Genomic DNA, 12,307 nt, shown 5'->3' with positions numbered 1-12,307 from the left:
TATCTCTATGGGCCTCATTTATAAAACATTGCGTAGAAACCATCCTACATTTTGTCTAAGACATTTCCGAAAATGAGCGTATGGGAGATCCACAGAAACGAACGTACACACACAAAAACACGTGTACGCCAATCCTTCGGTTATAAATCACAAATGATCATGGAGTTGTGCACAACTGAATCTCCGCCCTCAAAACGCCCCTATTTAATCTAATCAGCATATTATCAATGCACAAACAGAGCGCATCCTCAATGCACAAACTCTCTGTGACAGTGGCAAGCAAGAAAGAAACATGTAAACAGAAGAATTAAAGTGAGGCTGACATCGATGTTTTGCTGATGGAAGAGCAGATGTGTGCCAAAACATCGTTAGAAAGCCTGTCTGGTGGCGTAATGGCAAAAGCAAAGTATTTGCAAGGCTTTGGTGCGCTCCACTACCGACCTGTAATGTATTGATGTGGGCTTCCTAGGCTTTCTGAGTGTGCGAAATCTGGATGAGAATACATTTGGAACCTTGTTTTACGCAGGAAATCCTCTTTCACATTTTTCTGGGCACTGTATGGAAATCTAATAAATTGCGGGCATAGTATACTGCAAAGAACATCGGGCAAAATTCTGCTTAATGATGACTGGGATTGCTCGACTGGTCTCCAATTTCTTATCAGAACGTTCCTCTAGCCAGGAATCCAAAAACGGACAATACCTGAACGTGTATGGCCTCGTTGCCTATGGTGCGCCTCTCTAGACGATAAGCCATTTGGGCACAACGCTCTCGGCAAGCGGTACCTGCTTATCAGACATACATCATTCTGTGTCAAAAAGTCTGTGCGATCACAAAAAAACCCTCTCTCTCCTTATTGCGCAGTTGACAATATCCTCTAACAACGCCAATGCAGCCATATCTAAACTAAGCCACATACGTATTTTTATAGGCTATAAGTTTGAGCGAAATGTTTTACACTTGTGCAATTACAGTATTTCTCTGTTCCTAAAACACATTTTTTCAAAGCATGCCTCGGTTTCTCTTAGCTCTAAACACAAATCCCAAAACCACTCACACAAAATGCAAAACCCTTTATACCTCTTGCAAAATGACACTTTGGTTTCAAAACACTATTATATCACCTCAAAAGGGCATTTTGTTTTCAAACAACAAACACAGACCATTATTTGAGTAGACATTCTAAGCATTGATTGAACACTGATGTGCTCAATGGAAAACACTACTATGAAATGGGAAAACACTAGTATGAAGGCCTTATCAGGAGTATTATGCCTTTTCATCTCCAGTGTTACTGTACACTTTCTCCTGTTGTAAAATATTGTAACTGTATAATGTTTTAACTCAAAAATGAAAGAAAAATGTAAAATAATAAAAGGCCAAAAAAACTAGACTGCATCCTGTTCTTGCTCAAGACAATATCGACAATTGTTGTGTTGTGAAACATCTGAAAATACAGTTTGATTTGAACATTTGATTGGATTACAATACAGTACAGTAATGTTTCTGTGCTGATAGGACGTAATCAGTTGTGGAAACGTATATGACTTACTTGCACATAGTCATATCATACTGTAATTGTTTGACTCTATCAGAGTTTCTGTCAAAAGGCACCCTGTACACCTGCTTCATTCTCGAGATGTTCTGCCTTAGAACATGGTCCACTGTGGCTAGGCTCTTTGTATTGATGTTTAGGAATATGTCTTGGTCATCAATGGTTGCACTTTGTATTTGTTTACGTATACTGTAATTTTACAAATACAGTACAATGTAAAATATTCTACAGTAAAATACAAGAATACTATGCTCCTGATACAGTAAGGCATTCAAACTAGTGTTTTACTGTCATAGTAGTGTTTCTTACCCATTCTCTCTTCTGAATGTCCGGAGAATCGGTGCAACTGAGAAGCGGCTTATGTTTGGTTGAACCCTCTGGCCAGCCTTGCCAGCCTCCTGCATGGTCAAACCCATGTTGACCACATGGTTGAACACATTGGCCTGAATCTCATCAGAGATACAGTAATGGCTCTCCGTCTTGCTCTTCCTGTTCATCATTTTCCTCCTCCTCCTCCTCTTACTCTCACTCCTCTGCCCCTCTGATCACCACTCACTTCAATGTTGCCATAAATTGTTCTCCAAACTAGGAGCTAAAGTTTTGATTTCAAATTGCACAACAGCTTTGGAAATGGAAGTTTTGTCATTTGATTAGCAGTGTTTTCTGTTTGAACACAATGAGGTTTTGGCATTGATGAAGCATGCAAAGTAGAGAGGACGGTGCTTAGTGTTTTGAAGAAAATGTGGTTAACAATTGAAAACTGTGTCTAAAGCAGAGAATTGTGTGTTGTGGTTTGAAGAAAGTGCGGTTAACAATTGAAATCTGTGTTTAAAGCAGAGAATTGTGCTTAAAGTTTAGCAGAATTGGTTTAGGGAGTTGGAACTTGGGTTTAGTGTTCAGAGAAACAGTGGCATGTTTTGAAAAAATGTGTTTTAGGAACAGAGAAATACTGTAAAACGGAATACCTATAAGATGTGAATCTCATTCATGTGTGAATTATTCTAATAGTTTATTTGATTTTATTGAGCGAAACATTAATTTGGCCTTTCACCAATGGTGCTGATGATATGATGATGAAACTGCGTGTCGGCTGCCGGCGCTCGGAGAGTCCTGAATGCCTGCAGGACTTCAGTATTGCCACAAGGAAATGTACTTACGCGAACTGAAACCAGACGTGGAGATACGTCCTTTTCTACGTCTAAGACGTTTTTTATAAATCTGTACTTAGACGTGGATTTGATCGCACGCACAGTCTAAGATCAATTCTGTGCGTAAGTACGTTTTATAAATGAGGCCCTCTGTCTGGTTTCAGTTCCTGTAAGTACATTTCCTTGCGGCAATACTGGAGTACTGCAGGAATTCAGGACTCTCCGAGCGCCGACAGCCGACATGCAGTTTCATCAACGTCACCATTTGGGCTAATGGTGAAAGGCCAAATTAATGTTTCGCTCAATAAAATCAAATAAACTATTAGAATAATTTACACATGAATGATATTCACATCTTATAGGCATTCCGTTTTAATTTCACACGTGTAAAACATTTCGCTCAAACTTATAGCCTGTAAAAAGACTAAAAGTGGCTTAGTTTTCAGTAGGAGATATGGCTGCATTGGCGTTGTTAGAGGATATTGCCAACTGCGCAATAAGGAGAGAAAAGTTTTTTTTGTGATTATGCAGACTTTTTGACACAGGAGGATGTATGTCTGATAAGCAGGTAGCTACCGCTTGCCGAGAGCGTTGTGCACAGTGGTGTAGTACAGGGTATACGCAGGTATACGGAGTATACCCACTTATTTTTCAGTCAGCATTGGATTAACCACTTCTCAAAACAGGGCGTTTATCATGTGCTGTATGGGCTGCTTAAAAATAAATAAAGAGTTCACCCACTTCTCCAGGGACCACTACACCACTGGTTGTGCCCAAATGGCCTCTCGTCTAGAGAGGCGCACCAGAGGCAACCAGGCCATACACGTTCAGGCTATTGTCCGTTCTTGGATTCCTGCCTACAGTAACGTTCCGATGGGACCAGTCGAGCAATCCCCGTCATCATTAAGCAGAATTTTGCCCGATGTTCTTCGCAGTATACTATCCCATATGCCCGCAATTTATTAGATTTCCATACAGTGCCCAGCAAAATGTGAAAGAGGATTTCCTGCGTAAAACAAGTTTCCCAATGTATTCTCGTCCATATTTCGCACACTCAGAAAGCCTAGGAAGCCCACTTCAATACAGCACAGGTCAGTAGTGGAGCGCACCAAAGCCTTGGTGCTGCTGCCGCAGATGCGGCTTCTGGTGCCTCTCGTACCGCAGGTGCTGGTGCTTCGGAGACGTGTCTACTACATGTCAAATACTTTGCTTTTGCCATTACGCCACCAGACAGGCTTTCTAACAATGTTTTGGCCCGCATCTGCTGTTCCGTCAGCAGAACGTCGATGCCAGCCTCACTTTAATTATTCTGTTTACATGTTTCTTTCTTGCTTGCCACTGTCACAGAGAGTTTGTGCATTGAGGATGTGCTCTGTTTGTGCATTGATAATATGCTGATTAGATTAAATAGGGGCGTTTTGAGGGCGGAGATTTAGTTGTGCACAATTTCACGACCATTTGAAGGATTGGCGTACACGTGTTTTTTGTGTGTACGTCTGTTTACTGTTGATCTCACTTACGCTCATTTCAGGAAATGTCTTAGACAAAATGTAGGATGGTTTCTACGCAACGTTTTATAAATGAGGCCCACACACACACACACACACACACACACACACACACTAACGGCAATCACATGGTGTCTGTAACACAACCCCTCTGAGCGGTGTTGCTTTGGCTGCGACCCCACTGCCTGAGAGTCACATGTTTGTGGTTCCAGCTCCGTCACGTCTGTCTTGTCTGTGTGTAGATGACTGGAGCAGCCTGGTGGTCGACCAAACTCATTTACGTTTCAGGCTAAACACATACAATGGACCCTTCCGCAAACTCCGCCCCCCTTAGCAACGGTTGCTATATCAGTCAAGCATTCACGTTTCCCAGGTTCTCAGCATTGGTATGAATGGCGTGGCAACATGTTTTCACCCGTGTCAATTTCAGCTCTACCCAAAGAAATCACAAGCATTTTTTGGAAAAACGGCAAGATTTCAGATCGAAGCAGGCAAAAGGGTCTGCAATATGCTTATATAGGCTACAACCACGACATTACATGCCGTGTTTGTAGACAGACAAATGCTAAGGCTAACAGGTTCATTCCAGCTATGTTTATGTGTTCTATTGTCTACACAGTCGCCGCTACGCAAACATGTAAGGTGGTAAAACTGAATCGTATTTTAAGCAAGGGGTTTCTCACGTTTTCGATACAGTGGGCAGATTTTAGCGACATAGCTTCTTGGAACAAACGTAGGTGCTTCTGTTTACGTTGCTGACATTCAGCTGATGGGGGGGGTCGTCCACATTTTTTGATCCACAGCAGGCATTTCTCTCTCTGGGTCTTGGGTTTCGGGAAGGGATACAATTGTACCCCTCCCTCCAGCCTTTTTAGATATCGGCTGCCAGAATTACACACTCCATAAGCGCAACATTTCATTTTCTCTTGTCGAGCAGACGTCTCTCTCATTGACTTCCATTCATCAAAATGGCTCGCTTGACTGAAGTCCCGAGCTTAGTAACCGTTGCTATGCTATGATTGATCAGTTACCGTTTTGGGGAGTGGTCACAGAAGGGTCAATTAAATACAGGCCACTAACCCGACTAATTAGATTTCAATCCAGGCAAGTTCGTTTGAAGAGTCTTAAGGGAGTATGCACATCAGGTTATTTGCCAGTTAGCCAAGTTTGCTACGTGACAGAAGCAGAGAGCTTTTAACACAGGCACAAGCTGAAGAGAAATAAATGAGCAAAGTAGAATATTAAAATAGCTAAATAAAACTTTAATAGTTCTAGCTGCAATTGTACATGAATTGCACAGACACATTTTTTTCTTAAACACAAACAACTCTTCATAAAGTGTTTTTGTTTTTGTTTTGTTTTTGTTTTTAAGTTCTGATGTATTTACACAAAGCAATCCTGCAAATGTTACTTTTGAGACATACATACAAAAAGGCTTCATATGGGATGGTACAAAATGTTAAAAGCATTTATCTTCTTCCACATCCATGCATGTCAGAGAACAAGAGGGTTTCCGGAAAGCCGCGGGGCGAATATGAAACACTCAGCTCAAAAGTCATGAAGTCTTATGTATATGCACTGCTATTGCCTTCAAAGAGATTCATATGGCGGAGTGAAGAATTATGTAAAAAAAAAATATATATATATCCTCATGGACAAATCCATTGAAGTTTCATAAAACATAATGAACAATAACAGAACTTGCTGATAAGTTAGTGGTTTGGGACTGAAAGATCGGTTAGATGATAAGATGTGTTTGTGTAAACCCACTCTCTCTCTCTCTCTGCTGCAGCAGGAAGTCAGTGTGGATTCCTTGTACAGCCAATGCTTTCTATTTAATACATTTCTTATTTATTTTGAAGCACTGGGACAGAAACATAACGTTAAATAAATAACTGTAACCGATTTCCACAATTTAAAAGCAAAGTATAAATAATTCTGTACAAATGCCAAGTTGGAAAAATGCATTGTAAAAAAAGCAAGAAAACAAGCTTAAAATAGGGATAATGACAATAATGACATGACAAGTACTCTCTCACACACACCCATGCACACACACACACACACACACACACACACACACACACACACACAATCTAAACTCCACACTGTGACTGCAAATATTTGCTGATGTTGTTGAGATGGAGATCCTGACGGCGGCCACACAGCACAGCACCTGCACTACTGCTTCTCCTAGTGGGGAGGTGTACGATCACCAGAGGGGATCTACTGCTGCGCCTAGTGGGGAGGTGCATGATCACCAGAGGGGATCTACTGCTGCTCCTAGTGGGCAGGTGCACGATCAGCAGAGGGGATCTACTGCTGCTCCTAGTGGGAGGTGTACGATCAGCAGAGGGGATCTACTGCTGCTCCTAGTGGGGAGGTGCACGATCACCAGAGGGGATCTACTGCTGCTCCTAGGGGGGACGGGAGGTGTACGATCAGCAGAGGGGATCTACTGCTGCTCCTAGTGGGGAGGTGCACGATCACCAGAGGGGATCTACTGCTAGGGGGGACGGGAGGTGTACGATCAGCAGAGGGGATCTACTGACAGCCGTACCATAGATTTCACAGATACCATAGACCTTGATGCATCTAAAGAAGCCGCACCACAACGTACACCTGGAGCTTATTGCCTACACAGCGAGCGCCTCTGGCACAGATCAGCTCGGTTCTTACCCCCACCGAGGCCTGGTTAGAGCAAGAGCCAGAACCACACCAGAACCACACCGGAGTTCACTACTATCTTGGGGATTCCCTCCTCTAATACGGGCGCAACAAAACTCAACACAGGTTACACCCACTGTACAAAATACCGTCTTTCTTTAAAAGTTGAATAGTAAAACAGAAAAATCAACAAAACCAAAAGCTAAATATCCGTAGTTTTTTATATACATCTCAAAGACTCTGAGCCTCTACATACACTGATATTTATGCACATAAAAAGTATGCAACAAAGAATATAGTGAAAGTGTTTTTTGTTGTTTTATCATTGTTTTTCCTTACCACAAGCACTTAATTAAAAAGCAAACGTCTTGTGCTGTTAAAGCCCTGGTGAGCTGAACGCAATGAAACAAGAGTACTTTTGAGGTAAGAACAAATTCATCAAACTCTATTAATGCATATCCAGGAAACAATATGGGGCCGATGGTTGGACCCCGACAGACAGAAGTGGACCCTAGACCACATCTGAGCCAGAACCGAACCTGAGAGCCCTGGAGAGGAGGGAAGCACTGAAAGAAAGCCTTCAATGCTAGATGAAGTGCAATTAAACATTGAAAATGCAACTTGACTATTTTTATGGTTTTCATAACAATACATTTCATTTGCAACATGCTGTAAACAAAAACATCAACGCTGAAATGATAAGAGTGAACAAGTGAGCAAGGAGCTCTAAAACGACACAGGATGCTTAAACAAACAAACAAACAAACAAACAAACAATGCTCTGAACATGGAGTAATACACAGAGAGGAGGATCTGTGTGAGTCCGCAGTCAGGCGTTGGTTCACAGGACACACTGGGCATGTCCAGCAGAAGATGGTTTGAGGCATTTGCTAGGGAACGTCCCATTAAAGTCTATAGCAACGAAAGAACCAAGCAGGGAGAGTGATCAGGGAGAGTGTAGGGAGAGTGATCAGGGAGTATGAAGAGTGATAGGGGAGTATGAAGAGTGATCGGGGAGCAGGGGGAGTGATCAGGGAGTATGAAGAGTGATCGTGGAGCAGGGGGAGTGATCAGGGAGTATGAAGAGTGATCGTGGAGCAGGGGGAGTGATCAGGGAGTATGAAGAGTGATAGGGGAGTATGAAGAGTGATCGGGGAGCAGGGGGAGTGATCAGGGAGTATGAAGAGTGATCGTGGAGCAGGGGGAGTGATCAGGGAGTATGAAGAGTGATCGTGGAGCAGGGGGAGTGATCAGGGAGTATGAAGAGTGATCGTGGAGCAGGGGGAGTGATCAGGGAGTATGAAGAGTGATCGTGGAGCAGGGGGAGTGATCAGGGAGTATGAAGAGTGATCGTGGAGCAGGGGGAGTGATCAGGGAGTGATTGGGGAGGAGGGAGATTGATCAGGGAGTATGAAGAGTGATCAGGGAGCAGGGGGAGTGATCAGGGAGTGATCGGGGAGCAGGGGCGAATGGCCTGTAGTTTCTGGGCTATTGGGGTGCATGTGCAGGGGTGTCTGGGCATGTGGGCGCATGTGAGATTCAGCCACTGCGTTTTTTAGTCAACGCACCAGGTTTCTCCAGGCCTCTCACATACTTTTTTGTGTGGGTGTGTGTGTGTGTGTCCGTGAAAGTGCTGGATTCCCCATAGGACTCCACTGCTTCTTTCCATAAAGGTTTTTTTGTTTTCTTTCTGATTCTCAGTGAGAGCACTGCCTTAGCCTGGAGCCTGGAGCCTGGAGCCTGGAGCCTGGAGCCTGGAGCCGTGAGCCGTGAGCCGTGAGCCGTGAGCCGTGAGCCGTGAGCCGTGAGCCTGGAGCCTAGGGCCGTGAGCCTGGAGCCTGGAGCCTCGAGGCTGGAGCCTGGAGCCTGGAGCCTGGAGCCTGGAGCCTGGAGCCTGGAGCCTGGAGCCTAGGGCCTGGAGCCGTGAGCCTGGAGCCAGAAGCCTGGAGCCAGAAGCCTGGAGCCTGGAGCCTGGAGCCTGTCCTTGGGGTCTGTCAGGTGCTGACTGCCAATGTGTTTATGATCATGTGTGCATTGGCTTGGCGTGTGTATGGGTGTGCATTTGTGCTGTGTGTGTGTGTGAGTTCGCTATTAATTAATGCTGTTTCTGAATTCTCTGATCTCATTGATATTCAGCTTTGTAGGTTGGACTGGTGATATTTTATGTATAATGTGTGTGTTTGTGTGTTTATGTGTATATGTGTGTGCTAACAGTTTCTGCTGTCTGTGTGACCTGGTATGTGAGAGCTTGTGGATTGCTGTGTATGTGCTAGGAATTCCAGTAGTTTCTCTTCTGTAATATAGTAGGATTTGTTGGACTGATGCTTCTGAGTGTGTGCATGTGTTGCATGTGCATTTGCTGCATGTGCATGTGTGAGTGTGCATGTGTCAGCAGGCGTGTGTGTTTGTGTGTGTGTGTGTGTGTGTGTGTGTGTTGAGAGTGCAGGCTAGCAGTTGGAGCTGTTTCTGAACTCTCCGTTCTCTGTGATCTGTAGTTTGGAGGGGTTGGTAGGGCTGATGCCGTTGCGTGTCTGCATGGTGTAGCGTTCCTTCAGCTGCGTGAGGGCACTCATAAGACGAGCGTTAGCCGCATCCAAAGACGCTATTCTGTTCTCCTGCAGACAGAGGAGGAGAGTGAGGGGGGGTAGGGAGAAAGAAAGAGAATGTGAGAGAACATTTAAGATTTTAAAAAGATTTCAAATGTACGCCACTCTTCACCGGTACAGTGAACTCAACAGACTATTTACAGACCATCACAAGACTGAGTTTTGTGTAAGGAGTGGACATATTTTCCTGTATATGAATAGTATTACTCCTCTTCACACAGGCTGGTGTTGTCACCCTGATGTTGTTTTTAACATGACCACCAGAGGGCGCTACTGTCATTTTAGGAATTGGCTGCAGTCGAACACCAGCAGCCAGAGAGCGTTTCTGCCCAGTGAACCCTTCTGAAATTGGCTGCTACAGCCTTGATCTAATGTAAGAGGCGCTGTGAAATATTTACAGAGGAGGACAGGGGAGATGCGGAGAACAGGAGCAAGGCCACAGCTCTGGCCAGACTGAATGAAATCATCGTGACTGACTCTACTCTACGCCTCCATCACCAAGGTGTGATTCAAAAAGAATTGTTAGAAATGGAAAGGCAAAGAATTTCCATTTTTATTAAAGACGACAAGACATTTCTCTGGATATTACACTGCAATCAATATACCATGGCTTTAGATGGATCAACACAAGAGTGTACGTGTGTGTGCACAAGCATGTCTGAGAGAGGCATCCTATGGGCCTGTGTCTGTGTGTGTGTGTGTGTGTGTTTGTGTCTGTGTGTATGTGTGTGTGGTTTAACATACCTGGGCCTCAATGATCTTCTGCTTAGAGTCCACGATGGCCTGCATGTCAGAGTGATCCTTCTTCAGTTCCTCTTCCACTGACATTAACCTGCAAAACACATTTACTCACTGTTAACACACAGTACAGTATACTGCAGATCTACATTGTCCTCAGTAGGAAACCTCCCAGGCTATAGGCTCCTTTCTATTCCATAGCATAGGTGTGTGTGTGTTTAGATGTGTGTGTGTGTGTGTGTGTGTGTTTAGGTGTGTGTGGGTGTGTGTGTTAAGGTGTGTGTGTGTGTGTGTGTGTATGTGTGTGTTTAGGTGTGTGTGTGTGTGTGTATATGTGTGTGTTTAGGTGTGTGTGTGTGTGTGTACCTGGTGATGATGCTCTTCATCTGCAGCTCCTTGTCATCCTGCTGCCTGCGGAGGCGGTCCTCTGTCTCCTCCAGACGGGCCTGGTACTCCAGCAGCATCTTGTGCGTCTGCTCGTCCTGGGACGACATGCGTGTCTCGTACTCCTCCAGCTTCAGTGCGGACGCACGCAGACGCTCCTGAAGCAGGCCGATGTCCTGTTGGTACTGGACACACACACACGCACACACACACACACACACACACACACACACACAAACACGCACACACAGACACGCACACACACACACACACACACAAACACACACACACGCACACACAGACACGCACACACGCGGGCACACACACACACACGCGGGCACACACACACACATACACACAAACACACACATACACACACACACACACACACACACAAAGAGAGAGAGATGGGTGTGACTATGAGAGGTAAAGGACTGGAGAGCTATCTGCTGCTGCTACTGAACACACACATATACACATAGGGATGGTTGTCAAGTTGGAGAGTAGAATTATCTGTGGCTGTGAGAAGTAAGGGATGGCAGAGCTGTGTAGGGTTGGCTGTGTGTGGAATTGAGTGTGTTTAGGGTTGAGCTCCTTCACACTACTGACAACTGCCTAGGCAACCACATCCCAGCATTAGCCTAGCACAGCACCATGATGCATCAGGGAGACACAGATCCCTTTCACAAGTCAAGACTTCATAGGTTATGTCCTAGGGTTCAAGTTGATGCATTATACTACTTCCTTAGACCTGGCCCTTCGTCGACATGGTAACACGTTGTCAGGGTAACACGTTGTCAGGGTAACCACGTTGTCTGGGTAACCACGTTGTCTGAGTAATACTGCTGTGATAATGCATCAGTGTGTGTGTGTGTGTGCTGTGTTTCTAAGGGCCTCACACTCTTTAAATGCTGACCATCCAAACAAGGGTCGGCAATTAAGAATATCTGCTATGTGATTGGGACTTGGAGAGCTTGGTTGTGGGGGTCACAGACACATAGACACACAGCTCCCCTTACTGGGTTGGAAAAGAAATGCAAGGGAATGCGAAAGGATGGGGGATTTCATTCATTATACATGAGAGTGCAAACCACACAATAGACACACACACACACACAGGAGAGTTCCAAACACACACACAGAAACACACACACAGACGTGTCCACAGGGTTTGCCGACGCTAGTACCTTTTCCGTCTGTGTGAGCTCATCTTTGCTCTTGAAGTCGCCCTCGGCTCCCTCTTGGTCCAGATACTGCACATTCATGTTCAGCAGCCAGGCAGCTGTACGGTCCAGGGCGTTAGGGTTCACTGGAGATGGAGCCTGCAGACCATAAACACACACACACACACACACACACACACACACATACACAGAAACAGACACAGTAAATACAAATAATCTTCAGCCTTCTTTGAGTCTGTACACTGGAAAATAATGTGTCCTCCCTCCCACCAACAATCTACCCTTTTGAGAACATAATCCTCCATTAAGCCAACAGTATGCAGATATTCAGCACATTGTGAGGTATGTTTGTATTGTTTTGATGACATTATATGGTCATGTACAGGGCAGATAAGCACACCTGCCTCTCCCCCTAGCTTCTAAGACTATGCACTATCCAGTTCTGTGGTCCGGGACAGACCATCACGCAAAGAATCTTATGAAAATCTTACACAACATGACATCGCCGACTAAGTCA

At 44.8% G+C, this 12,307-nt stretch overlaps 1 protein-coding gene across 1 annotated transcript in view; it reads right to left on the bottom strand.

Annotated features, from left to right (window-relative positions):
* Window positions 1-8,850: 8,850 nt before the first annotated feature.
* Window positions 8,851-12,307, bottom strand: part of dab2ipa (DAB2 interacting protein a) — a gene marked incomplete at its 5' end in the record, with an annotated part of 178,686 nt that continues 175,229 nt past the window's right edge. The window contains 4 exons of the mRNA XM_080853935.1: window positions 8,851-9,493; window positions 10,229-10,316; window positions 10,589-10,791; window positions 11,794-11,928. Of these exons, the coding sequence (XP_080710061.1) occupies window positions 9,326-9,493; window positions 10,229-10,316; window positions 10,589-10,791; window positions 11,794-11,928 (594 nt within the window). The 3' untranslated portion in view covers window positions 8,851-9,325. The remainder of the gene's footprint in view (window positions 9,494-10,228; window positions 10,317-10,588; window positions 10,792-11,793; window positions 11,929-12,307) is intronic.

This window comes from Sprattus sprattus (genome assembly GCF_963457725.1).
Source record: "Sprattus sprattus genome assembly, chromosome: 16".
NCBI classification, from domain to species: domain Eukaryota; kingdom Metazoa; phylum Chordata; class Actinopteri; order Clupeiformes; family Clupeidae; genus Sprattus; species Sprattus sprattus.
The sequence above is the reverse complement of the archived record's forward strand: the minus strand, read 5'-3'. Positions and strand labels throughout refer to the sequence as shown.